Source organism: Mizuhopecten yessoensis, unplaced genomic scaffold, assembly GCF_002113885.1.
Source record: "Mizuhopecten yessoensis strain PY_sf001 unplaced genomic scaffold, ASM211388v2 scaffold8949, whole genome shotgun sequence".
Taxonomy (NCBI): Eukaryota; Metazoa; Mollusca; class Bivalvia; order Pectinida; family Pectinidae; genus Mizuhopecten; species Mizuhopecten yessoensis.
Genome location: NW_018407803.1, coordinates 301,266 through 327,025, shown reverse-complemented (window position 1 = coordinate 327,025; position 25,760 = coordinate 301,266). Strand labels below are relative to the sequence as shown.

The 25,760-nt window shown below is 40.9% G+C and overlaps 1 protein-coding gene across 6 annotated transcripts in view; it reads right to left on the bottom strand.

Moving 5' to 3' along the window:
- The window catches only part of LOC110456924 (E3 ubiquitin-protein ligase rnf213-alpha-like), a 298,096-nt gene that overhangs the window by 115,873 nt on the left and 156,463 nt on the right, over positions 1 to 25,760 (bottom strand). For all 6 annotated transcript variants that reach the window (XM_021507988.1, XM_021507990.1, XM_021507991.1 and 3 more), the window contains 17 exons: positions 24,985 to 25,374; positions 24,369 to 24,539; positions 23,993 to 24,055; positions 22,851 to 22,960; positions 22,498 to 22,632; positions 20,661 to 20,820; positions 19,776 to 19,849; positions 13,670 to 13,802; positions 13,417 to 13,524; positions 7,919 to 8,004; positions 6,924 to 7,115; positions 5,844 to 5,967; positions 5,473 to 5,667; positions 5,104 to 5,240; positions 3,969 to 4,173; positions 2,851 to 3,259; positions 2,500 to 2,641 (listed from right to left, as the gene is read on the bottom strand). In XM_021507988.1, the coding sequence (XP_021363663.1) occupies positions 2,500 to 2,641; positions 2,851 to 3,259; positions 3,969 to 4,173; positions 5,104 to 5,240; positions 5,473 to 5,667; positions 5,844 to 5,967; positions 6,924 to 7,115; positions 7,919 to 8,004; positions 13,417 to 13,524; positions 13,670 to 13,802; positions 19,776 to 19,849; positions 20,661 to 20,820; positions 22,498 to 22,632; positions 22,851 to 22,960; positions 23,993 to 24,055; positions 24,369 to 24,539; positions 24,985 to 25,374 (2,834 nt within the window). The remainder of the gene's footprint in view (positions 1 to 2,499; positions 2,642 to 2,850; positions 3,260 to 3,968; positions 4,174 to 5,103; positions 5,241 to 5,472; positions 5,668 to 5,843; positions 5,968 to 6,923; positions 7,116 to 7,918; positions 8,005 to 13,416; positions 13,525 to 13,669; positions 13,803 to 19,775; positions 19,850 to 20,660; positions 20,821 to 22,497; positions 22,633 to 22,850; positions 22,961 to 23,992; positions 24,056 to 24,368; positions 24,540 to 24,984; positions 25,375 to 25,760) is intronic.

Below are 25,760 nucleotides of genomic sequence, written 5' to 3'. Positions count from 1 at the left end.
CAGACCATCATGTGTGGCATAGTCAGTGGCGTGCACCTCTGACAAATCGCCAACACTGAGCTGCAACCCAGCATACCCAGGACTACGGGTTGAAGAAGAATTCTTCCCTAAAACCCGAGACTGGGCGGTGGCCAGAGCTGAAGACACAATGGTGCCTTCTGGCAGAGAGCGGTCCGACCGAGCGGACACCCGAGGAGCCACCAAAGAACCCAAAAGGGTGGTGGACTCGGGGACAGATGATGCCGAAGGTGGTGGGCAAACCTCCTCCCCAAGAATCCGGGAAACGTCAGCCCTAAGGCCCCGCATACCGGATAACACATGCTGGGCCTCAACCTCAGCAGCCTCAGGGTCTCCCTCATCCTGGAAGTCCTCCTCTGAGGGCAAGCCCTCCTGAGGACTGTCGTCAGACGACTCGGAAAGACCAGCGTCTATATCCGAACAACCAGGTGAAAGATGAACAACATCATTGTCCTCTGCCATACCCGCGCCCTCAACGTCCATAGCCTCCACACCATCCAGACCAGAAGCCTGGGGCGGAGGAAATGGGCCAGCCAGAGGGGCCAACCCGAGAGAAGGCTCCCCGTACCGGCGTTTAGGTGCAGTGCGCCTAACGGCCGTGGCTGTAGGTTTAGGCTTAGTAGCCAAAACCCTACCCTTGGACCCAGAGACCAACGAGCCTGCCCGAGAGGCAGAAGTCCTAAAGGTCCGACACACCTTCTTAGGACCGGCCGATAAGGCCCCCGAAGTAGCAGAAAGTTGGGGGGGGTCAACAGAACTGCTAACACGTCTCCGCGAGGGAGAGACCAAACCCCAAGGATTCCATGACGGAAATGCCATGGGGTTAAACCCATATCCCGGAGGATAGGGGAAAGGTCCCGCGGGCTGGGAGTGACCCCAGAACTGGCCAAACTGGCCTGCCTGAGACTGGGGCTGGCCAACTTGCCCAAAGGGCGAAGGTGGACCGCCACTCCCTCCAGGTGGAAACCCGGACATGTACGGGCTAAGCCCGTAACTGCCGGGATGCTGTCGCAACCCAAAACCATCCGCAGGCTGGTAAGGGCGGCCCAAGGATGGTTGCCCGCAGGCACCCGTATACCCTAAGCCAGGGGAAAACGGAGGCCGGAAACCGGCCCCCTGTCCAGCAAACCCAACCCCTGGGGGGAAACCCCCCAGGTTCCCAGAAGAATGAAACTCGGGACCGGACCTAATAGGACCGGGTCCGGGTAACTGACCGGGAGGGTATGCCTGACCAGCATTGATGCCGGGATTAGTGAGCTGCGCGTCACTAATCCCGGTAGACACAGACAATCCCGAAAGAAAGTCTGTTGTCACACCAGGACCTGAACCCGAAAGAACAGGCCCGGCACCAAGACTGTCCCCAACGACCGCACCACCTGGAATGCCGGGATCACTGACAGAGTCAGTGACCGGCGGCCGGTAGTCCCTACCCGAAGGCAAGCGCGAAAGCTTACGGGCGTTCCCGGCCAATTCGACCCTTGGCTGTGCCAAGCCAGGGTCAGGCTGCCCCTCCCCTACTCCAGGGAGTTCCTGGACAGGAAGGGCCACCCCCTGCTCACGAGAGGGACTTGCCGAAGCAAGACCCCCCGAGACAGGAACAGAGACAGTACCACCAGACCCCAGAGAGCTGGTGGCACGACCCCTACCTCTCTGCTTCCCTCGCTTACCGGAAGAAACAGACGAATCTGTCTTACGGTAAGTTGAGGGTAGCTTTGGAACAATGAAGTCCTTGCCCTGAGATTTTGACTGTGAACAAAGTTCACAAGGCGAAACCTCACTGCAAGGACGACACCTGGGACAGGCATCATGAGGGTCCCGTTCCACAAAGAAATGGGAACACCCATGAGCACTACCTCGTCGCTGTCCCGACCGAGACATACCCTCCAAAGCGAACGTAAACAAAAAATTTACAAGCAGATAAAACGGGAAAATAAGGATAAAATACGATAGTACAAAGTACGCAACGTAGAAAGAATTTCACCCGTAATATAAATCAGAAAACGGTTAAAATAAATAACGTTTGCCGAAACAAACAACCGTCACCGAAATAAACAGAGGTCGGAAATTAACCCACGATAATGGCGGACCGTGGCACACCACCGGCACACGTGGAGTAAAATAACCGGCCGTAAAAGGCACAAAAATAATTTTCAACAACAATTAGTTATATCAATAAGGGCAGATGGGTAAAAGGCACACAAACTGCGCAAAAATATGAGTTGACACTCAAACCAAACCGACAAAACAAAGTTTTGAATTGGAGCAAGCTCCGTGCGTCAGCATGCAGCAGGCGTCATAAAAGGAAGAGGAAGGGAGATCACTCTGTGGCTCTGTCATCGAGATAGAGGTTACGTCACGGTAGGGAGGTAGGGATATTTGAAACTTTTGTTTTTGGGCTACAAAGATGGGTGAAGGTATTGTATATGCATACTAAAGTTATGGTAATTATTACTGAAATGAAATATATAGTTGCTAGTTTACCTGAATGTTCCTGCTGTGTTGATGACCTCAGCTTTGGCTGCCTCTGTTGCTAGCCAGTCCCCAGGGTTGACAAGAGATTTCTCTTTCTCAGTCAGTAAGACATCCAGATGTTTGCATATGCCCTTCACAAGGTTGTGGGACACTGTAGGTTTATAAAGTTATTGTTCACGTTTTCAATGGCTGATGGGGAGGATGAAACTGATCATGAAAAATATATGATTTTTTAAACATTACTCTTTTTATTCTGCTCAATCTTTCTGTCAAAATACATTTCTGAAACCGATAAAATCCAATTACACTTGTACCGGATTCGTTCAAAAGAATCAGAGAGTTAATAACAGAATTTTTTACCCAGATTAGTTTGACCATAGTGTCGTAGATCCAAAAGCTGTCTGACCCTTTCTGTTGACCTCGCTGTGTCCATCTTTGTGTCCTTGACCATTGCAGAGGCAGCCTGGATACAGCTCAGTACCAGGTTTTCTACAGGAAGTTTATGAGAGTGAGCTGGGTTGGACGGGAATCCACTCATATTGTTAAAGTCCAGTTGGATGTCTTCTTCATCCACATCCATATCTGTTTGTCGGCCATCTTGCTCTACTGGGGTATCTGTTTCCATGGAAATTTCAGTAGATTGCCCAGTTTCCTCACCGACAGCATGATGTACCAACATTCCCAGAGACTTTCCTTGCATTTCTGACATCCTCAACGTATCACCCTCGGGTCGAATGTCATCAATGTGGAGGGAATGCCAATGCCCACACTGATATCATTTATAAAGAAATTCAATTCGATGTTATTTTATAAATATAAACTTCTTCTTTATAACAAATAAACATACTAACAGAAAATAGCTGAGAGACATGAACGCCCCTTTTATCATGCAAATTAGAAATACTTTTAAACAAAATCTGTCAAAAAAAGTATTTTGTACATTGTGTATTATAAACTACTGTAAGGTGATGGGGTCTAAACTTTTGGGCATCTTTGTGCATCAGAAGGTAAAAGTGGAAAATGGCGAAAGGACAAAAGAAAAAGAATTTAGGTTTCTCAATGGCCATATTTTATCAGGACGAAAACTCAATTATCTTTTCAGGGTGAAAAAGAAGAAATAATACCTGGGACTTCTCATTAGTGTGCATTTTTTTCTTTTTTTTTTGCATATGATTTCTTGTCTTTTCCCTATCATTTCAGATCCTGAATATTATAAGATTCTTTCATGCTCAGGGGTGTAGGATAGGAAAAATTCCATCCGAGGGTTTCAAAAACCCAAATTTGAAAAGCCTGAGGGTGGAATTTCCCTATCCTACACCCTTAGGCATGAAAGAGTATTTTTCTTTCATTCCAAACTCAAAGGAAACTAAATTTCACTAATGCAGCAAAAGCAAAACAATTTCTTAGGGACTTGTATTACTGAACCTGTTGAGAATGGCCCAGGTAAAAAAATATGTATCAATACTATGGAATTTTACCTGAAATCCACTAAAACAGCCCCCTGCTATCCTTGGCAACTGTATGATGAAGATGGCATGTATGTTCGCCTTGATCTGATAACCCAGCTGCTGTAGTTCATCCTGAATACAGTACCGGGCACAGGCCACGAGACTGGCATTTTGATCTCCACAGTCGCTCTGGACTATCAATAACATCTCATCCTCCTCTCTTCCAAAATACACCCTGTAATGTCAAATAAACCACCCTTACCCTTCACAAAACACACCCTGTAATGTCAAATAAACCAATCTTACCCTTCACAAAACACACCCTGTAATGTCAAATAAACCAACCTTACCCTTCATAAAACACACCCTGTAATTTCAAATACACCAACCTTACCCTTCACAAAACACACCCTGTAATGTCAAATAAACCACCCTTCCCCTTCACAAAACACACCCTGTAATGTCAAATAAACCCCCCTTACCCTTCACAAAACACCCCCTGTAATGTCAAATAAACCACCCTTACCCTTCACAAAACACGCCCTGTAATGTCAAATAAACCACCCTTACCCTTCACAAAACACACCCTTTAATGTCAAATAAACCAATCTTACCCTTCACAAAACACACCCTGTAATGTCACACAAACCAATCTAACCCTTCATAAAACACACCCTGTAACGTCACACAAACCAATCTAACCCTTCACAAGGCCTGCAACGATATTTCCTATGGTAATGTATCATGATACTACCTCGTGAAATTGATTTGTTTGCCTGTATTATGATACACTAACAGTACTGAAATTATCAATCAATTATTATCAAACTCTAAAAAAAAGGTGTACATATTTTTTTTAATCCTTCAGTAAAGAGTGGTCCACTGTGCAGTCATACCCAAAATTACTAAAACTCGTACAAAAATATACATTCAAATAGTATCAAATATTGAAGTCTATGAAAAAACTCGATAAAATCCTGCAGTCAATCATCATGAAGTTGACCTTTTAAGCAGATATTTGTATTGTGATATGTATTGTATCGTAAGCCGCAATCCATATTGTACCACGAGGTATGGGTACCGTTGCAGCCTTTTCCTCCACACAACCTGTAACGACACATGGACTATATACACCATGTTGTATTTGAAGTCTGTGACTACTCACCTGACCTGTCTACAGAACTGCTGCTCAGTATCAAATGACTGTAGGTTCAGTAATACCATGTTGTCTACTGGGATCCCCAGCTTGCATGACAGTTCTTCTAGGTCCACACTGGTGATCAGCTTAGAGTGGGTTGTAACCTTCACATAAACAAGTTAATGCATTCAATGTTAATGTTTCTTTTTAAATAAAATACTGAATTAAACTCAAACTATAAACATCCATTATTTCGTTTCTCAAATATTTTCCTGTCTGTGACTAAAACTTGTGTGTTCTGAAGCAAGAAAATACTGAAAGTTGGTAGTAAAACTTATTATTTAAATAAACAATTGAAATGATATCTTAATACATTATTGTATTCATATTTGTTACCTGAGCAAAATGGCTGTCGCTATTCTCCTGCCTGATTTTCTGGTAGAGGTAATCGGACAGACACTGGTGCTGCTGTTCCTGCCAGTAAATCTCACTCAAGCTAGCTTCTTCTTCAGCTATGGGTGTTGTAGGCAATCTCATCACCGCATCTGGTGTAGCACACCACAGCAACACTCTCTTGGCCGAGTCATACACCTGACAGGGAACAACCACAACCAAAATGATGTCTCAATACCCTTGATAGTCATTGCTTATTGTAAGTCTAAGATTACCTCTTTATGGCAAGTTTGTTCAACATAAACTTGAATTCGAAAGTTGAAAACTAAATATCATAAAAATCTGAATATGAGGATTTCTGATACAGTATATACCTGTTCATTGTTGACTTGTCCCTCCCTGTAGTGTTGTTGGTACATATGAAGCACAATGGCAGCACAGCTATCGGCATGGTAACCCATAAAAACATCTCCTACAGAAAACTCCTCTTTCTTCATTCTGTCAAAAAACCATCACAGCTTTATTTTTTATTATTACATTTTTTCAATATTCAACAAAAATTGACAAATATATCACCATGAATATTTCAGTATAGCAAAGCAAATCATGTCACATACCTTTTTTTATCATCTAGAAATGATAGATGATCTTTACCAAGATATATCCACAAGATGTCTTTGCCAGGACACAGATGGGATGAGTTGAACCTTTGTTCCATTGCTTGACAGTAAATGATATGGCTATAATATTTCATGTTTCCAGCTATCATAAACCAGAGTGGCATTATTTGACCTTGCTGTGACCTTTACCTTTGAATTATGGACAAGAAAGGGTTATGTGACTGATACTGTCTAGATATGATACCTGTATCAAAGTTGTTTACTCAAAAGAAGATTGGGCTTGCAGAAGTAATTTTCTGGACACGCATTTTAAAGATCTGACCTTTTACCTTGCTCTGATCTTGACCTTAAAGTACAAGCATGAGAGTGGTATGCAGCACACTACCACCTCCTGATACAGGTACAGCTCCAGACATTCTACATATGACTTCTCATGACTACCCCGACCTTGACGGTTTCTCATGACTACCCCGACCTTGAGGGTTTCTCATGACTACCCCGACCTTGACGGTTTCTCATGACTACCCCCGACCTTGACGGTTTCTCATGACTACCCCGACCTTGAGGGTTCTGACCTCCGAGTTGTGTGTGTCAGTACAGTTCAATTCTACCTTTACCTAGTGATGGACAGATGGACAGATATAATATGGGATGACAGACATTGTGTAACCATACAGTCCCTTCACACCTGACCAGTATACCTACCTTTGTAAATAACCTGCTGTAGACACCTGACCAGTATACCTACCTATGTAAATAACCTGTTGTAGACACCTGACCAGTATACCTACCTATGTAAATAACCTGTTGTAGACACCTGACCAGTATACCTACCTTTGGAAGTAACTTGTTATGTTTCCCTGACAGTTGACAAAGTCTTTGGCCCATTTTTCTAGCCTCTCTGCTAATTCCAGCTGCTGCTCTGTCAACATGGTGGACACGTTTAGGAAATGCTTCTCCAGTCGGTTGATGAGAGGGATGGGGAACTTGTCATACACAACTTGTTTCTCAGCAACCACTATAAGTCTACAAATTAGAATCATTAGCTTATAAACTAATCAACACAAGAAATCATCAAATAGGGTAACAAATGTTTTGTAGTTTGAATTCAAGTAACAATTATTTTCGTGTTTAGGTGTAAATTTTTACTGAGAACTTGTAGTTTCATGACTGTCGTGCTTAGGTATAAACTTTTACTGAGAACTTGTGGTTTCATCACTGCCAAGTGTTTATGTTAACCTTATTTACTGAACATTGTTTACATTTTTCATTTGTGCTTGACACTTAAAATAAATACAAAAATAGTTATCCCACTCATGAAAACAACTAATGTTCATCAAGAAACCAAGAATATCCTCTATCTATTTGACTTATAAGACAACTTAATCCAAAATGTAAGCACTTAAGCTTTTTCATCCAACAAACATGCAAATATTTTTTTCTGAACAAAATTATTAATATAAAAAATAATTGCACTTTCAGAGAATTTTGTCCAAATCTGACATTGAAAACTAAGAGGCCCAATGGACCTTAAAGCTCACATGAATTACATTGATTAAGATTCATAACTACATTGTACTAGTATTTTTGAGAAATCCATATAACTCACAATTTTGGCTGGCCTTTGACTATGGAACCTTCCTCCAAAATTTATTGAAAATGGTTCAGAGGTTTTGGAGAAGTAAAAAATGTAACAAGTTTATTCACAACGCAGGCCATGGACAAAGACGAATGGCAATAGCTCACATGAGCAATCATATGAGCTAGAACTGCCTCTGAAAAATTGTAGCTCTGGTTTTCACTCAGTGGTTCTAACACAAACAACTCACCTGAAGTCTTTATGGACCCTGCACTTTACTCTGTGTGTCCCCAGTCCCAAGTCCACATATCGCTCACCCCCAAACTCCACGTAATACTGAAAAATATACAAAATATGATTTCAATGACGGCAAATATGTGCGTGAAGCAATATAGATTAAACTGTAATTAAATTAGAAACAATCTGTTCTTGTGTTTTCATCATCATTACATGTAGTTATATTGGAAAAGGCAAAATATATTATTCAATTTTTTTTCATTTTTTGTTTGGTGTTATACATCCTCGAAACAACCACTGTCATATGCAGTATTAGACACTGGGTCTGCAAGTAATGCACGTGCAAATCTTTGTAAGAAGGAGTAAGGGTTGGGTCTAGGAAACTGTTGTACACACGGAAAGGAGTAACACAGTGTGTCCTTGGCATTTTAATGTGACGACTAGAGATAGGCCAACTATTGACTGTTAATTCCATAATTGATGTAATCGGTAATAATTACTTAACTCAGATTTCAAATATATACAATGTACAGTAATTGACAAACGCAATTTATTTTCTTGATTATTTCATATGATTGATGTTAATGTCGCTAAAAACAGCTTGTGACTGTATTAAAGTTGGCTGTAAAAGAAAGATACCTAATCTACAGTCAACGACTCTGTCTGTTCATGATACAGTAGTGATGTCACTCTATTTTGGTATTCAGTCCCATATAATTATAAACTGATTATTCCTAGTATTACAAATCGATTATCGATTATGATTAAAAACCTACTGTCCATCACTATTGACAGCAGAAATATGGAAAATTAGAACTAGTCATTCAGAAGAACCTGTTAAACTATTCATCAACAAGCAATCACCCTGTATGCTTTAGTTATTCAGAAGAAGTCGTTTCAGAACTCAACATATTTGACACCTGTGACCTTGAATAATGGGCCAATGTCATTCATTTAAACAAGCTTTGTAGTCCTTCATGCCAACATCCTTCAGGCCAAATATCATCACCCTGGACCTTTTGGTTATACAAAAGAAGTTGTTTAAAGATTTTTAAGACAATTGACCCCAGTGACCTTGAATATGAGTGAAGGTCATTTGTTTGAACTAACTTCGTAGCCCTTCATGCCAACATCCTTCTGGCCAAATATCATCACCCTGGACCTTTTGGTTTTACAGAAGAAGTCGCTTAAAGATTTCAACATATTTGACACCTGTGACCTTGAATATGGGCAAAGGTCATTCATTTACACAAATTTCGTAGCACTTCATACCAACATCCTTCTGGGCTAATATCATCACCCTGGACCTTTTGGTTCTACAAAGAAGTTGTTTAAAGGTTTTTAAGACAATTGACCCTTGTGACCTTGAATATGAGTGAAGGTCATTTGTTTGAACAAACTTGGTAGCCCTTCATCCCAAAACGCATCTGGCGAAATATCATCACCCTGGAGCTTTTGGTAATTCAGAATAAGTTGTTTAAATATTTCAACATATTTGACCCCTGAGATCTTGAATATAGGCAAAGGTCATTCATTTGAACAAACTTGGTAGTGCTTCATCACAGCATGGTATTGGCCAAATATCATCATCCTGGGCCTTCTGGTTAATCAGAAGAAGATGTTTAAAGGTTTTAACATATTTGACCCCTGTGACATTGAATATGGGCAAAGGTCATTCATTTGAACAAACTTGGTTAGCCCTTTATCCAAGCATACTACTGGCCAAATATCAACATCCTAGACCTCTTGGTTATTTAGAGAGAAAAAAAATTAAAAGTTTAAACATATTTGACCCTTCTTTGACCTTGAATATGGGCTAGGTCATTCATTTGAACAAACTTGGTAATGCTTTATCCTAGCATGTTATTGGTCAAAACGCCGCACCATGCCATAAGCTCACTTGGCCCTTTGGGCCAGGTGAGCTAAAAATGAAATATGTATATAACCCCTATCACAACATCAATATTTTCTAAAGGACAAAGTTATGCTGAATGAGTNTTTTTTGTTTTGTTTTTTAAAAATTTCCCCCCCCCCCCCCAATCAGAAGAAGATGTTAATAGGTTTTAACATATTTGACCCCTGTGACATTGAATATGGGCAAAGGTCATTCATTTGAACAAATTTGGTTAGCCCTTTATCCAAGCATACTACTGGCCAAATATCAACATCCTAGGCCTCTTAGTTATTGAGAAAAAATAAATACTTCAACACATCTGAAACCTTTGACCTTGAAAGTAGGTCAAGGTCATTCATTTGAACAAACTTGGCAGTCCTTCACCGCAGCATGCTACTGGTCCAGTATCATGACTCTGGGCCTGTTGGTTATTGAGAAAAGTCATTTAAAGATTTTAACACATTTGACCCCTGAGACCTTGAAAGTAGGTCAAGGTCATTCATTTGAACAAATTGGTAGCCCTATTACGCAGCATGCTACTAGTCAAATATCATGACCCTGGGCCTCTTGGTTATTGCAAAGTCGTTGAAATATTTTAAAACATTTGACTACTGTGACCTTAAAAGTAGGTCAAAGTCGTTCATTTGAACAAATATGGAAACACTTCACTCCAGCATGCTACTGGCCCAAAATCATCACCAAGGGCCTCTTGGTTATTGAGAAGAAGACGAAAATGTAATTAGTCTCAGGTGACCTAAAAATATCAAAGCTGTGGCTATTTCCTTTTGGCAAAAGATTTTTACAGCTCAATACCCTTTACAGCCTATGTTAAACATTTGCATTTTGGCGTGGCCCCAATTCTGACCCAAGGGGTCTGATTTGTACAAACTTGAATTTTCACCCTTAGGGTATGTTAAAAGTGAAATATCAAAACTGTGGCTATTTCCTTTTGGCAGAGAAGATTTTTGTAGCTCAATATTCCATTACAGCCTATGTTAAACTTTGGCCCTTGGGCTTGGTCCCAATTTTGACCCAAGGGGTCTAATTTGTACAAACTTGAATCTTCACACCTAGGGCTTGCTTAAAAGTGAAATATAAATCCTGCAGCCATTCTCGGTCTTAAGAAGAAGATTTTTATAGATTTAGTCAAATTTCCCATTTTGGGCCCCACCCCTCAGCCCCCAGGGATCCAGCAACTTTTCTTGAACATTCTTGAACCCTCATTCTACAAAGATACTTCAGACAAAATTTGGTCAAAATCTATGCAGTGGTTCTTGAGAAGAAGTCGAAAATGCAAAAAGATAATATGAAAAGGGGCATTACTCTTAGGAAATTTTGTCCAAATTTGATGACATGTAAAAGGGTGCAACATCCCATAATAGAAAAGCATTATGCTCAGTTTGCTTTATAAGATTAACACAATATTTGGGATGAGAAGTTATATCAAAAGGGTCACTTTAATTAACGCCAAGGAATTTTGTTCAAATTTAAATGAAGAGCAAAAAGGCGCAACATTATAGCATAGGTTTCAGCAATTGTGNGGGGGGAGGGGAATCTCAAATGTCCCAATTTATGACCCAGGGATCAAGTCTCTAAGGGTGGATGATATTCAGGAAGTATAATTGTGTTTGTTTCTCGAAGACCAGCATTTGTTAATATGAGCTTTCAAGGGTAAGGCCAGACCCTTGAGCCATCTTAGAAGCATATCTATTTCTTTTCTTTTTTGTATTTCTTAATTGCATTCATGGTTATAGGGAGGAGAACTTAACTAATTCCAAGTTTTGACTCAGAAACTAAATCCCTAAGGGTTTGGCCAGACCCCAAGGCTGAATCTAATGTCATAATTGGTTTCATCTCTTTATGCCCAGCAATGGTATACATAGTTATGGTGTGGGAATCTCAAACCTTTATGTTATGAGCCAGGGACTATAAAGACTCTTGTAAAATAATTACTTGATAGTCATAGATGGTTCTACACCCACAGTATTAGGCACCCCATCTAGTTCTATAGATGATGCTGAGGATGAGCAGGACCCAAACGTTTCCTCAAGTACTGGGGATGCAACAGTACTTGATGAAGCTGGAGATGAGGACAGTGCTGATGATGATCAGAACTCTATAGCAAAGACCCACCTGTCTGAGCCTCAGGAGGACTTTATCTCCCAGGGTGGGGAGGGGTGGCATCGAGTAATGCCAAACAGAAAAGTCCTGGAAAACCCTTACCTGTTCCTAGGAGATCTGATAGGAGACGTCAACCACAAAAGTGGTAAAAGTCAGGGAAGTTTATCATGAGCCAAACTCCAACGACACAACCTGAGTGGATGTTAAGAGCTACCTATTTACAGGATTTAACTAGTCGAGGAACATTGCACAACATGCCAGAGCGAGTTTTAGACTCTTTGCTGTCCATCGATAGTGGTAGATTTCTTTTAGTTTATTGTTTATAACTATTTACATGTGTTCATTGTACTTTTTCACTGTAATGACACGGAGGTCATTTCTTTTGTGAGAGGGGAGTATGTAACAGGGATATGTACTTTGAATGGATTTATGAAAGGTCTTGGTGTAAGGAACCTTAAATGGTTATTTGGAAGTATAGTTGTGTGATGAAAGACCCTTAATGTTTGTGTGTTACCTGTATGTAAGAATGTGTGGAATGTGAGTACTTTTAGTCACATGACATCAGCAGACATTTTTATTGGCCATAGCTAACAACTGCATGATTTTTAACTTGACTAATATGACTCAGCACCAAGGTATTGAACGATCAAGAACTACTTTTTATATTGGGAGAATTTGGTATTACATGTTAAACACTTTGTAACAACTGCCAGTCATACGTCGCCTGTTAGACACAGGAATTTCTGTAAACCCCCACATTTTCTTTTTTAAATACAGAATAAATGGCATAAAGAACCCAACAGTGTTTAGTGGATTGTTATACATGAAAATAGCACTGAAACATAATGTTCTTAAGACTCTCATAAAGGTACACCAGGTATGTAAGGCCAAACAAAATTAATTACTTGATTCTCAGGCCAATATTTTTCAAAAGAGATGCGGCAGGGAGGTAATTTTTTTCCATTTGACATGGCAAAAATGAGACGAGTGCAATTTTTTTTTTATTGTGTATTTTGTAAAACTTTTGTTGTGGGCATTACCTTGTCTTTTTATAGTTGTGTAGAGACCGTCATAGAGCAAGCCTCCGAAAATCCCCCCACGATGTTCTAGACGAGAATCACGAACCGCCCCCCCNCCCCCCCCATTCCTTATTTGTACCGAAATTAGTGCCATTTGTAAACGAGACTAATAAGTCATAATCATTTTAACGCTTGCCTGTATATCAATTTCCTTATCTTTATTCAAACGTTTTCAGGACTTTCGTGACTAACGAGTAAAAACGACATGCGGACCAATTTTCAGAATTTTTTTAAAGACAGTGACTGGCACATTCACGATTGCACGATGCGGTGCCCTAAAATGAAACGCGCGCGGGCCTGAGTACCAAGTAATCAAATTTTTTTGGCCTAATATATACGAGGTGTACCTACAGTTGGGGAGTCGTTAAGAATCCTGTAAAGTTCACCAGGTATTTGGTATATAAGAGGGGTACCTACCTGGTTGAGAGCGTCGTACAGACTCTCGTAAAGGTTTTCCAGGTTAAGTAGGACCACCGTGTTGCCTGTCTCCATACACACCTTGATGCGATTGATGTTCCTACACACCTAGAAATACACAAATAGCATGATGTTAAAAACGTTATGATTTCAACTTTTTCAGAATATGACACTAAATTTTCAGGATTTTTTAATTTTTTTGGTAAAATAGTTTAAAATGATAAAGTCACTTAATCTAGAGAAACATTCTTACCTGTGTATATTCCTGGTCACTAGGGAAGCTGCTACCAAATATGGTAATGGCTTTCTGTTTCTTTAAGATCTCCTGCTGTAGAATTGTCAGAGCTCCATAGTTTTCAGTCAACAACAGCAGGTATCGACTTTCGCTGTCAATCAATCACATTTACATTAGTTAATAGGTAGTAAGTCACTGTCAATCAATCACATTTACATTAGTTAATAGGTAGTAAGTCACTGTCAATCAATCACATTTACATTAGTTAATAGGTAGTAAGTCACTGTCAATCAATCACATTTACATTAGTTAATAGGTAGTAAGTCACTGTCAATCAATCACATTTACATTAGTTAATAGGTAGTAAGTCACTGTCAATCAATCACATTTACATTAGTTAATAGGTAGTAAGTCACTGTCAATCAATCACATTTACATTAGTTAATAGGTAGTAAGTCACTGTCAATCAATCACATTTACATTAGTTAATAGGTAGTAAGTCACTGTCAATCAATCACATTTACATTAGTTAATAGGTAGTAAGTCACTGTCAATCAATCACATTTACATTAGTTAACCTGTAAATGACTCGGACAAAATTATTAGAAAATTTACATCAGTTAAGAGGTTTTAAGTTGATATTGTCAAACAAGAAATTTTCAAATTTACATACATTGTATATATGTGTAACAAATGGTAAAGGAAATTACAGCAGAAAACCAGAGAAGTGTAAGATATTAATCTGTCCTCACCTGTCCGGAAGACCTGGATCAGATGATCACACCTGATGTAAGGTATAAACCTGTCCTTACCTGTCAGGTAGACCTGAATCAGACCACACCTGAAGTGTAAGGTATTTACCTGTCCTTGCCTGTCAGGCAGACCTGGATCAGACCACACCTGAAGCATAGGGTATTATAACCTGTCCTTACCTGTCAGACAGACTTGGATCAGACCACACCTGAAGTTTAAGGTATTTATCTGTTCTTACCTGTCAGGCGGACCTGGATCAACCACACCTGAAGTCTAAGGTATTTACCTGTCCTTACCTGTCAGGCAGACCTGGATCAGGCAACACATGAAGTGTAATGTATTTACCTGTCCTTACCTGTCAGACAGACCTGGATCAGACCACACCTGAAGTGTAAAGTATTTACCTGTCCTTACCTGTCAGACAGACCTAGATCAGACCAGTCACCTGAAGTATAGGGTATTATAACCTGTCCTTACCTGTCAGACAGACCTGGATCAGACCACACCTGAAGTGTAGGGTATTTACCTGTCCTTACCAGTCACACAGACCATGATCAGACCACGCCTGAAGTTTAAGGTATTTATCTGTTCTTACCTGTCAGGCAGACCTGAATCAGACCACACCTGAAGGGTAAGGTATTTACCTGTCCTTACCTGTCAGGCAGACCTGGATCAGACCACACCTGAAGTGTAGGGTACTTACCTGTCCTTACCAGTCACACAGACCATGATCAGACTACACCTGAAGTTTAAGGTATTTATCTGTTCTTACCTGTCAGACAGACCATAATCAGACCACACCTGAAGTTTAAGGTATTTATCTGTTCTAACCTGTCAGGCAGACCTGGATCAACCACACCTGAAGTCTAAGGTATTTACATGTCCTTACCTGTCAGGCAGAACTGGATCAGACAACACATGAAGTGTAAGGTATTTACCTGTCCTTACCTGTCAGGCAGACCTGGATCAGACAACACATGAAGTGTAAGGGATTTACCTGTCCTTACCTGTCAGGCAGAACTGGATCAGACAACACATGATGTGTAAGGTATTTACCTGTCCTTACCTGTCAGGCAGAACTGGATCAGACAACACATGATGTGTAAGGTATTTACCTGTCCTTACCTGTCAGGCAGAACTGGATCAGACAACACATGATGTGTAAGGTATTTACCTGTCCTTACCTATCAGACAGACCTGGATCAGACCACACCTGAAGTGTAGGATATTTAACTGTCCTTACTTGTCAGACAGACCTGGATCAGACAACACCTGAAGTGTAAGGTACTTACCTGTCCTTACCTGTCAGACAGACCCGGATCAGACCACACCTGAAGTGTAGGGTATTTATCTGTCCTTACTAGTCACACAGACCATGATCAGACCACACCTGAAGTTTAAGGTATTTATCTGTTCTTACCTGTCAGGCAGACCTGAATCAGACCACACCTGAAGTGTAGGGTATTTACCTGTCCTTACCAGTCACACAGACCATGATCAGACTACACCTGAAGGTTAAGGGATTTATCTGTTCTTACCTGTCAGGCAGACCTGAATCAGACCACACCTGAAGTGTAGGGTATTATAGCCTGTCCTTACCTGTCAGGCAGACCTGGATCAAACAACACATGAAGTGTAAGGTATTTACCTGGCCTTACCTGTCAGACAGACCTGGATCAGATAACACCTGAAGTGTAGGGTATTATAACCTGACCTTACCTGTCAGGCAGACCTGGATCAAACAACACATGAAGTGTAAGGTATTTACCTGTCCTTACCTATCAGACAGACCTGGATCAGACCACACCTGAAGTGTAGGGCATTTACCTGTCCTTACCAGTCACACAGACCATGATCAGACTACACCTGAAGTTTAAGGTATTTATCTGTTCTTACCTGACAGGCAGACCTGGATCAGACCACACCTGAAGTGTAGAGGTATTTACATGTCCTTACCTGTCAGGCAGAACTGGATCAGACAACACATGATGTGTAAGGTATTTACCTGTCCTTACCTGTCAAACAGACCTGGATAAGACCAAACCTGAAGGGTAAAGTATTTACCTGTCCTTACCTGTCAGATTTACCTGTCCTTACCTGTCAGGCAGAACTGGATCAGACAACACATGATGTGTAAGGTATTTACCTGTCCTTACCTGTCAGACAGACCTGGATAAGACCAAACCTGAAGTGTAAAGTATTTACCTGTCCTTACCTGTCAGACAGACCTGGATCAGATCACACCTGAAGTGTAGGGTATTATAACCTGTACTTACCTGTCAGGCAGACCTGGATCAGACCACACCTGAAGTGTAAGGTATTTACCTGTCCTTACAAGTCACACAGACCATGATCAAACCACACCTGAGGTTTAAGGTATTTATCTGTTCTTACCTGTCAGGCAGACCTGGATCAGATCACACCTGTAGTGTAAGGTATTTACCTGTCCTTACCTGTCAGGCAGACCTGGATCAGACTACACCTGAAGTGTAGGGTATTATAACCTGTCCTTGCCTGTCAGGCAGACCTGGATCAGACCACACCTGAAGTGGAAGATATTTACCTGTCCTTCCCTGTCAGACAGACCTGGATCAGACCACGCCTTAAGATTGTATTTACCTGTCTATTGTGTCACCTGTCAAACAGGCCTGGATCAGACCACACCTGAAGTGTAGGATATTTACCTGTCCTTACTTGTCAGACAGACCTGGATCAGATCACACCTGAAGTGTAGGGTATTATAACCTGTCCTTGCCTGTCAGGCAGACCTGGATCAGACCACATCTGCAATGTAGGGGATTTACCTGTCCTTACCTGTCAGCCAGACCTGGATCAGACTACACCTGAAGTGTAGGGTATTATAACCTGTCCTTGCCTGTCAGGCAGACCTGGATCAGACCACACCTGTAGTGTAAGGTATTTACCTGTACTTACCTGTCAGGCAGACCTGGATCAGACCACACCTGTAGTGTAAGGTATTTACCTGTACTTACCTGTCAGGCAGACCTGGATCAGACCACACCTGAAGTGTAGGGTATTATAACCTGTCCTTACCTGTCAGACATACCTGGATCAGACCACACCTGAAGTGTAGGGTATTATAACCTGTCATGATCAGACCACACCTGAAGTTTAAGGCATTTATCTGTTCTTACCTGTCAGGCAGACCTGGATCAGACAACGCATGAAGTGTAAGGTATTTACCTGTCCTTACAAGTCACACAGACCATGATCAAACCACGCCTGAGGTTCAAGGTATTTATCTGTTCTTACCTGTCAGACAGACCTGGATCAGATCACACCTGAAGTGTAGGGAATTATAACCTGTCCTTACCTGTAAGGCAGACCTGGATCAGACCACATCTGCAATGTAGGGGATTTACCTGTCCTTACCTGTCAGCCAGACCTGGATCAGACTACACCTGAAGTGTAGGGTATTATAACCTGTCCTTACCTGTCGGACAGACCTGGATCAGACCACACCTGAAGTGGAAGATATTTACCTGTCCTTCCCTGTCAGACAGACCTGGATCAGACCACGCCTTAGGATTGTTGTCCTTACCTGTCAGACAGACCTGGATCAGATCACACCTGAAGTGTAGGGTATTATAACCTGTCCTTGCCTGTCAGGCAGACCTGGATCAGACTACACCTGAAGTGTAGGGTATTATAACCTGTCATGATCAGACCACACCTGAAGTTTAAGGCATTTATCTGTTCTTACCTGTCAGGCAGACCTGGATCAGACCACACCTGTAGTGTAAGGTATTTACCTGTACTTACCTGTCAGGCAGACCTGGATCAGATCACACCTGTAGTGTAGGGTATTTACCTGTCCTTACCTGCCAGGCAGACCTGGATAAGACCACATATGAAGTGTAGGGTATTTACCTGCCCTTACCTGTCATACAGACCTGGATCAGACCACACCTGAAGTGGAAGATATTTACCTGTCCTTCCCTGTCAGACAGACCTGGATCAGACCACGCCTTAGGATTGTATTTACCTGTCTATTGTGACACCTGTCAGACATTAAGGTATTTATCTGTTCTTACCTGTCAGACAGACCTGGATCAGCCCACACCTGAAGTGTAGGATATTTACCTGTCCTTACTTGTCAGACAGACCTGGATCAGATCACACCTGAAGTGTAGGGGATTATAACCTGTCCTTACCTGTCAGGCAGACCTGGATCAGACCACATCTGAAATGTAGGGTATTTACCTGTCCTTACCTGTCAGGCAGACCTGGATAAGACCACATATGAAGTGTAGGGTATTTACCTGTCCTTACCTGTCATACAGACCTGGATCAGACCACACCTGAAGTGTAGGGTATTTACCTGTCCTTACCTGTCAGACAGACCTGGATCAGACCACACCTGAAGTTTAAGATATTTAACTGTCCTTACCTGTCAGACAGACCTGGATCAGACCACACCTGAAGTTTAAGATATTTAACTGTCCTTACCTGTCAGACAGACCTGGATCAGATCACACCTGAAGTGTAGGGGATTATAACCTGTCCTTACCTGTCAGGCAGACCTGGATCAGACCACACCTGAAATGTAGGGTATTTACCTGTCCTTACCTGCCAGGCAGACCTGGATAAGACCACATATGAAGTGTAGGGGATTTACCTGTCCTTACCTGTCAGACAGACCTGGATCAGACCACACCTGTAGTGTAAGATATTTACCTGTCCTTATATGTCAGATAGACCTGGATCAGACCACACCTGAAGTGTAAGGTATTTACCTGTCCTTATATGTCACACAGACCTGGATCAGACCACGCCTTAGGATTGTATTTACCTGTCTATAGTGTCACCTGTCAGACAGACCTGGATCAGACCACGCCTTAGGATTGTATTTACCTGTCTATTGTGTCACCTGTAAGACAGGCCTGGATCAGACCACGCCTTAGAATTGTATTTACCTGTCTATTGTGACCTCTGTCAGACAGGCCTGGATCAGACCACGCCTTAGAATTGTATTTACCTGTCTAGTGTGTCACCTGTAAGACAGGCCTGGATCAGACCACGCCTTAGAATTGTATTTACCTGTCTAGTGTGTCACCTGTAAGACAGGCCTGGATCAGACCACGCCTTAGGACTGTCTTTACCTGTCTATTGTGACACCTGTCAGACAGGCCTGGATCAGACCATTTCTTAGGATTGTATTTACCTGTCTATTGTGTCACCTGTCAGACAGGCCTGGATCAGACCATGCCTTAGGACTGTATTTACCTGTCTATTGTGTCACCTGTCAGACAGACCTGGATCAGACCATGCCTTAGGACTGTATTTACCTGTCTATTGTGTCACCTGTCAGACAGGCCTGGATCAGACCATGCCTTAGGACTGTAGTTACCTGTCTATTGTGACACCTGTCAGACAGGCCTGGATCAGACCAGCTGGTGAACAGTCAGGGTCAGAATTAGTTCTCTGTAACCACACAAATACATTGAGATAAGATTCAGCGTATAACACAATAAAATATGATGAACATGTACTAAAAGAAGATATTTTTGTGGATTCAAATTTGCAATAATATTGTTATATTATACGACAAATTCTATATATGAATGTTTGACAGACCCAACGTATTGAATAAGGAATGGTGTCAGTGCTACTATTGCAAATAAATCTGGTGGATGTTTACCAGTTAGTGGTACCATTTTACTATTAAATTGCATCTGGTGACACCATGTATTCTACAGCATTTCATTATTTGATTGCATTTGGTGGTATAAATGTAAATAGAAGGTCCAGTAACAAGTAGTGTAGGAGATAGAGCCCGGACAAACTTTTCCTTGATGTAGGTCAAAGGGCAAACAGAGTCACCTACTTTGCTATACGACACACCGCCTCACCAAGATGAACCCATACTCCAAGTATAAAGTTCCAGTGACTACTAGTGTAAGAGATAGAGCCCGGACAAAAATTTTCTTTGATGTAGGTCAAAGGTGAAAATGTAGGTCAGAGTGACCTACTTTTGATACATGACACACCGACTGACCAAGGTGAATCCATGCACCAAGTATGAAGTTCCAATGACAAGTAGTTTAGGAGATAGGTCCCGGACACGATAGCGGAAGGACGGAGGGATGGATGGAAGGGCAGACGGACACATGCAAAATTATAGTCCCCCCCCCCACCCCCGTTTTTCTTTTCTTAATTTAGGTTTAAACAGTATACTTGTGCAACAAAATCCCCAATAAACACTGATCTTATATCAACTGTATGATTTACTAACCTTTTTTGTGATGTCGACTGTAGTTAGAACCTGCTCAAACACACTAACAGGGTCGATATCATCCATTCCTCCAAAGTTACGCATGATGGCATGCTGCATCTGGTGCCATGTTGGTATTTCCTTCTTTTGGTCAGCAAAGGCATACACCATTTTCAACAAACTTAAAAAATAAAAACAAATATTTGATCACTCTCATCAGCTTTTTGATATTTCAGAAGAAATTCTTTGATTTTTGTTTTTTAATTGATTTGAAGACCTATAATTGAGATCGAGGTTATTTGCTTTCTATGTAGGGTCTTCATTAAAAAAATATATGAGCCCAGGTTATTTTTGGTTCTTTTGAAGAGGTTGTTGAAGAACAACGGGCCTAAGGGGCCTGAATACCTTCTTCTGTTTTATATGTTTTTTCAAACTTTATACCACTCCATGCTAGCTAGTTACTGAGTGTCACTATTCTTCATCTCTTGGAAATCATTTGAGCGTTGTGACAAATTTGACCCCTATGACCTTAAATATATGTCATGGTCATTATTTCACAAACTTTGTTCATTTTTATGTAGCTCTTCATGCCAGCAAGCTATTGACCAACAAGAGGCCCAGAGGGCCTGTATGGCTCACCAGAATATGTTTACAATAATTGGAATGAAGTAAAGATACATATGAAAGTTCAGAAAGATCCATCCAGTACTTGAGATATAGCGAGAACAAATTTCAAAGAGAGCCCCACCCCTATGCCCCTAGAAGGGTCATACCCACCGTTTATACAAAATTGGTTCCCCTTCACCAAAGGATGCTTCTTACCAAATTTGGACAAAATCCTGTCATTCTTAAAGAAGAAGAAGGATTTTGAAGAATTTGCTATGTTTCCCCTATTGGGCCCCTCCCTTCTGCCCCAAGAGGGGCCACACTGCTGTTTATACGAAATTGAGTCCCTTTTGCCCAAGGATGCTCCAGACTAAATTAGGATAAAATCCCTTATGGTAGAAGAAGGATTTTAAAGGGTTTTACCTCTATTGCCCCATCCCTCAGGTCCAAGGGGGGTCACACCCACTGTTTATACAAAATTGGTTCCCCTTTACCAAAGGATGCTCCACACAAAATATGGACTAAATCCTTTATTCCTACAGAAGAAGAAGGATTTTAAAGAATTTGCTATATTTCCCCTATTGGGCCCCACCCCTCAGGCCCCTGGAGGGCCAGACCCACGTTTTATACATTATTAAGTCCCATTGGCCCAAGGATGGTCCAACTAAATAAGGATAAAATCCCTTAATCCCTACAGAAGAAGAAGGAATTTAAAGGTTTTACCTCTATTTCCCCTATAGGGCCCCGCCCCTCTGCCCCCAGGGGGACCACACCCACCATTTATACAAAATTGAGTCCCCTTTTCCTAAGGATGCTCCAGACCAAATTTAGTCAAAATCTACTTGGCCGTTCAGGACTAGTAGCGTTTTAAAGGAAAAGTTGACGGACAGACGACGGACGGACGGATGACGGACGATGGACGCTGCGGTATGGCATAAGCTCACCATGGTCCTTTGGACCAGGTGAGCTAAAAACTATGATCCTAGACCTTTCAGATATTCAATAGCATAAAATGTAGTTTCATTGCCACAACTAGTACTGCTGGTCTAAAATTGTGACATAAATGTCCACTAAATATTCATAATATCTTAATAACAGAATAACAAGCTGTTCTTTATGCCATAAGGACCTGCCACACTTCAAATCTATTGTATACAGCATAATACTGAAAATGTAAAGTGATCTAGATCTTGTATGAAATATTCAATTGTAAATAACGTTGTGTAGAGATATCTTCTGTAATTATGCATACCTGTAAAAGTCTCTCAGTCCAAAAAACTCCCTCATTTTCAAGGCACTTTCGAAGAGCTCTAAATAGGCTTTGGCCATTTGAGGAATAAGTGGCTCGATCAGTTTGTAAACATCTCTGTTGGTTTGGCAAATACCTCTGTGAATGGAACAATTAAGTGATAATGATAAATGAAGAAGTTACAGGATTTTATTTAGGTCACATTAAAAAAAAAATCAGAAGCCTGTTTCAGAAAATCCCTGATATCAATTCATACGTAAAAGTTCTTGATTATAAATAACAATGTAACATACATTAAGATTATAATCATCCACTGGAACTAAAAAGAACTAAAACAAAATTATATTGACTCTTACTTCGCACTGAGGGTGAGCTCCTCCAGTTCAGGAACTTCCCTCTGAACTAAAATTCCTCTGTTCATCTTGGCTGGATCCAGGGCCCAGTTGGAGATACCAATGAATGCTACCTGTATAAGGAAATACCATCAATATTTGTTTAGCCGAGTTGGAGATACCAATGAATGCTACCTGTATAAGGAAATACCATCAATATTTGTTTAGCCGAGTTGGAGATACCAATGAATGCTACCTGTATAAGGAAATACCATCAATATTTGTTTAGCCGAGTTGGAGATACCAATGAATGCTACCTGTATAAGGAAATACCATCAATATTTGTTTAGCCGAGTTGGAGATACCAATGAATGCTACCTGTATAAGGAAATACCATCAATATTTGTTTAGCCGAGTTGGAGATACCAATGAATGCTACCTGTATAAGGAAATACCATCAATATTTGTTTAGCCGAGTTGGAGATACCAATGAATGCTACCTGTATAAGGAAATACCATCAATATTTGTTTAGCCGAGTTGGAGATACCAATGAATGCTACCTGTATAAGGAAATACCATCAATATTTGTTTAGCCGAGTTGGAGATACCAATGAATGCTACCTGTATAAGGAAATACCATCAATATTTGTTTAGCCGAGTTGGAGATACCAATGAATGCTACCTGTATAAGGAAATACCATCAATATTTGTTTAGCCGAGTTGGAGATACCAATGAATGCTACCTGTATAAGGAAATACCATCAATATTTGTTTAGCCGAGTTGGAGATACCAATGAATGCTACCTGTATAAGGAAATACCATCAATATTTGTTTAGCCGAGTTGGAGATACCAATGAATGCTACCTGTATAAGGAAATACCATCAATATTTGTTTAGCCGAGTTGGAGATACCAATGAATGCTACCTGTATAAGGAAATACCATCAATATTTGTTTAGCCGAGTTGGAGATACCAATGAATGCTACCTGTATAAGGAGATACCATCAATATTTGTTTATATTATCTATTGATAGAAGGAATTCAGTCAATACATGTATTTATCAGTATCATCTATTATCACAGTTTATACTACTATTACACTAAACATTGTATTTTTTGTCTTTTTAAAAGCTACAAACAGGAGGATTTAGAACAGCAACCCACCTTCTTAAAAGGCTCTGGTTTCTCATCCCCTTCACAGCCGTCCTCCAGGAGTGGATGTAACGTCTGCAGTAAGAAAGCAATATTATGACAATTATGCAGTGATCAAGAGAACAACTCTATAAACACTGATTTACAGGATAAACACTTACATGATCAGGCTCAATGGCTGGTAATGTTCATCAACAGAATTTTAATATTTGGTCTTTATACTGACCCAAATTAAAACAAAGTTACTCAGAACTGTGAGAGATGTGGATTCCAAACTTATTCCAATTTTGATTCAAATTCATATTCAACTTTTGTTCAACTAAGAATCATTGATTAACTATATAACATTTTGCAGAAATACATTCTCTCTGACAAATAGATTTGTTACCTTGAGGGGCATACGTGGCGAGTCCTCTGCTAGGCCGACCTCATCCAGGACAACAACAGACACAAACCTGCTCAGGTCCTTATCTCTCTGGAACTGGGCACACTGTCGGAACATTCCAGAAATACCTTGGGGGGTAGACAGCGGACTGCACTGATATGACATCATTTGGACCTTGTAGCAAAGTATCGATAAATATAATTTGTTTTCCTTCACGTATACCCAAAACAAATATTATCAACTGTTCTATGGATGTCCTGCATCGACACCAAATATCTTGTAAAGAAACCCTATCATTACTGATAGAACTGATAAAGCCAGGTTTGTTAAAATCCAGGCATAGCACGATGAATCCATGTAGAGAAACTGTGAGTGAGCTCACAAAACCAAACCCACCACTTGCGCTTACACTGGAGCAGAAATTAAAGTTTGAAGGCAAAACTGTGTCTAACGAAAGTGTTATGCAAGACACATATCATTGTCATATTTTAAAAATAAACTTTTCCGTCACCGACTGAAATGTTGACACTTCCCCATAGTATCAATCAATACAATTCTTGTACAAATTAAATATTTTTATAAATTAAGAAGAAGAGAAATAATAAAATAAAAAACTTGCCTCCTTGTAGCCACGGAAGAGGTCCGTGTGCGCTGCATGTCCTTGCATGGCATTACCCACGACAGTTTTCGCCAGTGATTTAGAACTCCCCGGTTTGCCGACCAGGAACAATGGTATCCTCAGTTCTATACAAGTCACCATCATGAACACGTTTTCCTTCAGTGCTTGATTGTGTGCTATATTCTTTCCAAGCTCTACATTTGTTAAAAATGCATCTTGACATCTTTCTATTTCTTCCAACATTTGCTGAGCCGGGTGGGCACCTGGTATTTGGCATGGAGGAGTAAAGAGGGGTGCCACAGCCTTCCTGTATTCCTCCCTTTTTTTCAGACAGGCATGGTAACATACTCCTAAAGCCAACAGCAATGACCTTGCTATGTCACTGATATCCTACAAAGACATTTGACATCAAACTCTAATACACTCTCTTCTACCTCTAGCACGGGAACTGCTTCGATTTTATTACATTACATTTCTGGTACATTTTTTATTTTCTGTTTTACAAAATTCAAAATGTAATTATATGAAATTACTTCCCTTACTTCTAACTTCAAGCTAAGCAGGTTCTTATTTCTACAATATATATTTCTATAACATACCTGCGATTGGTTTTGTTCATCATCTTCCATCTCATCTTCATCTGAATTTTCTTCTGAGCTCTTATTTAACAAGTCAAACAGGGCAGAGTCTCCCTGACTCTGGTTGTAAAACCAGCTCATCACTTCAAGTACCCTCTCCACGTCTCGTAAGCTTACAAAGCTACACTCATCCTGAAA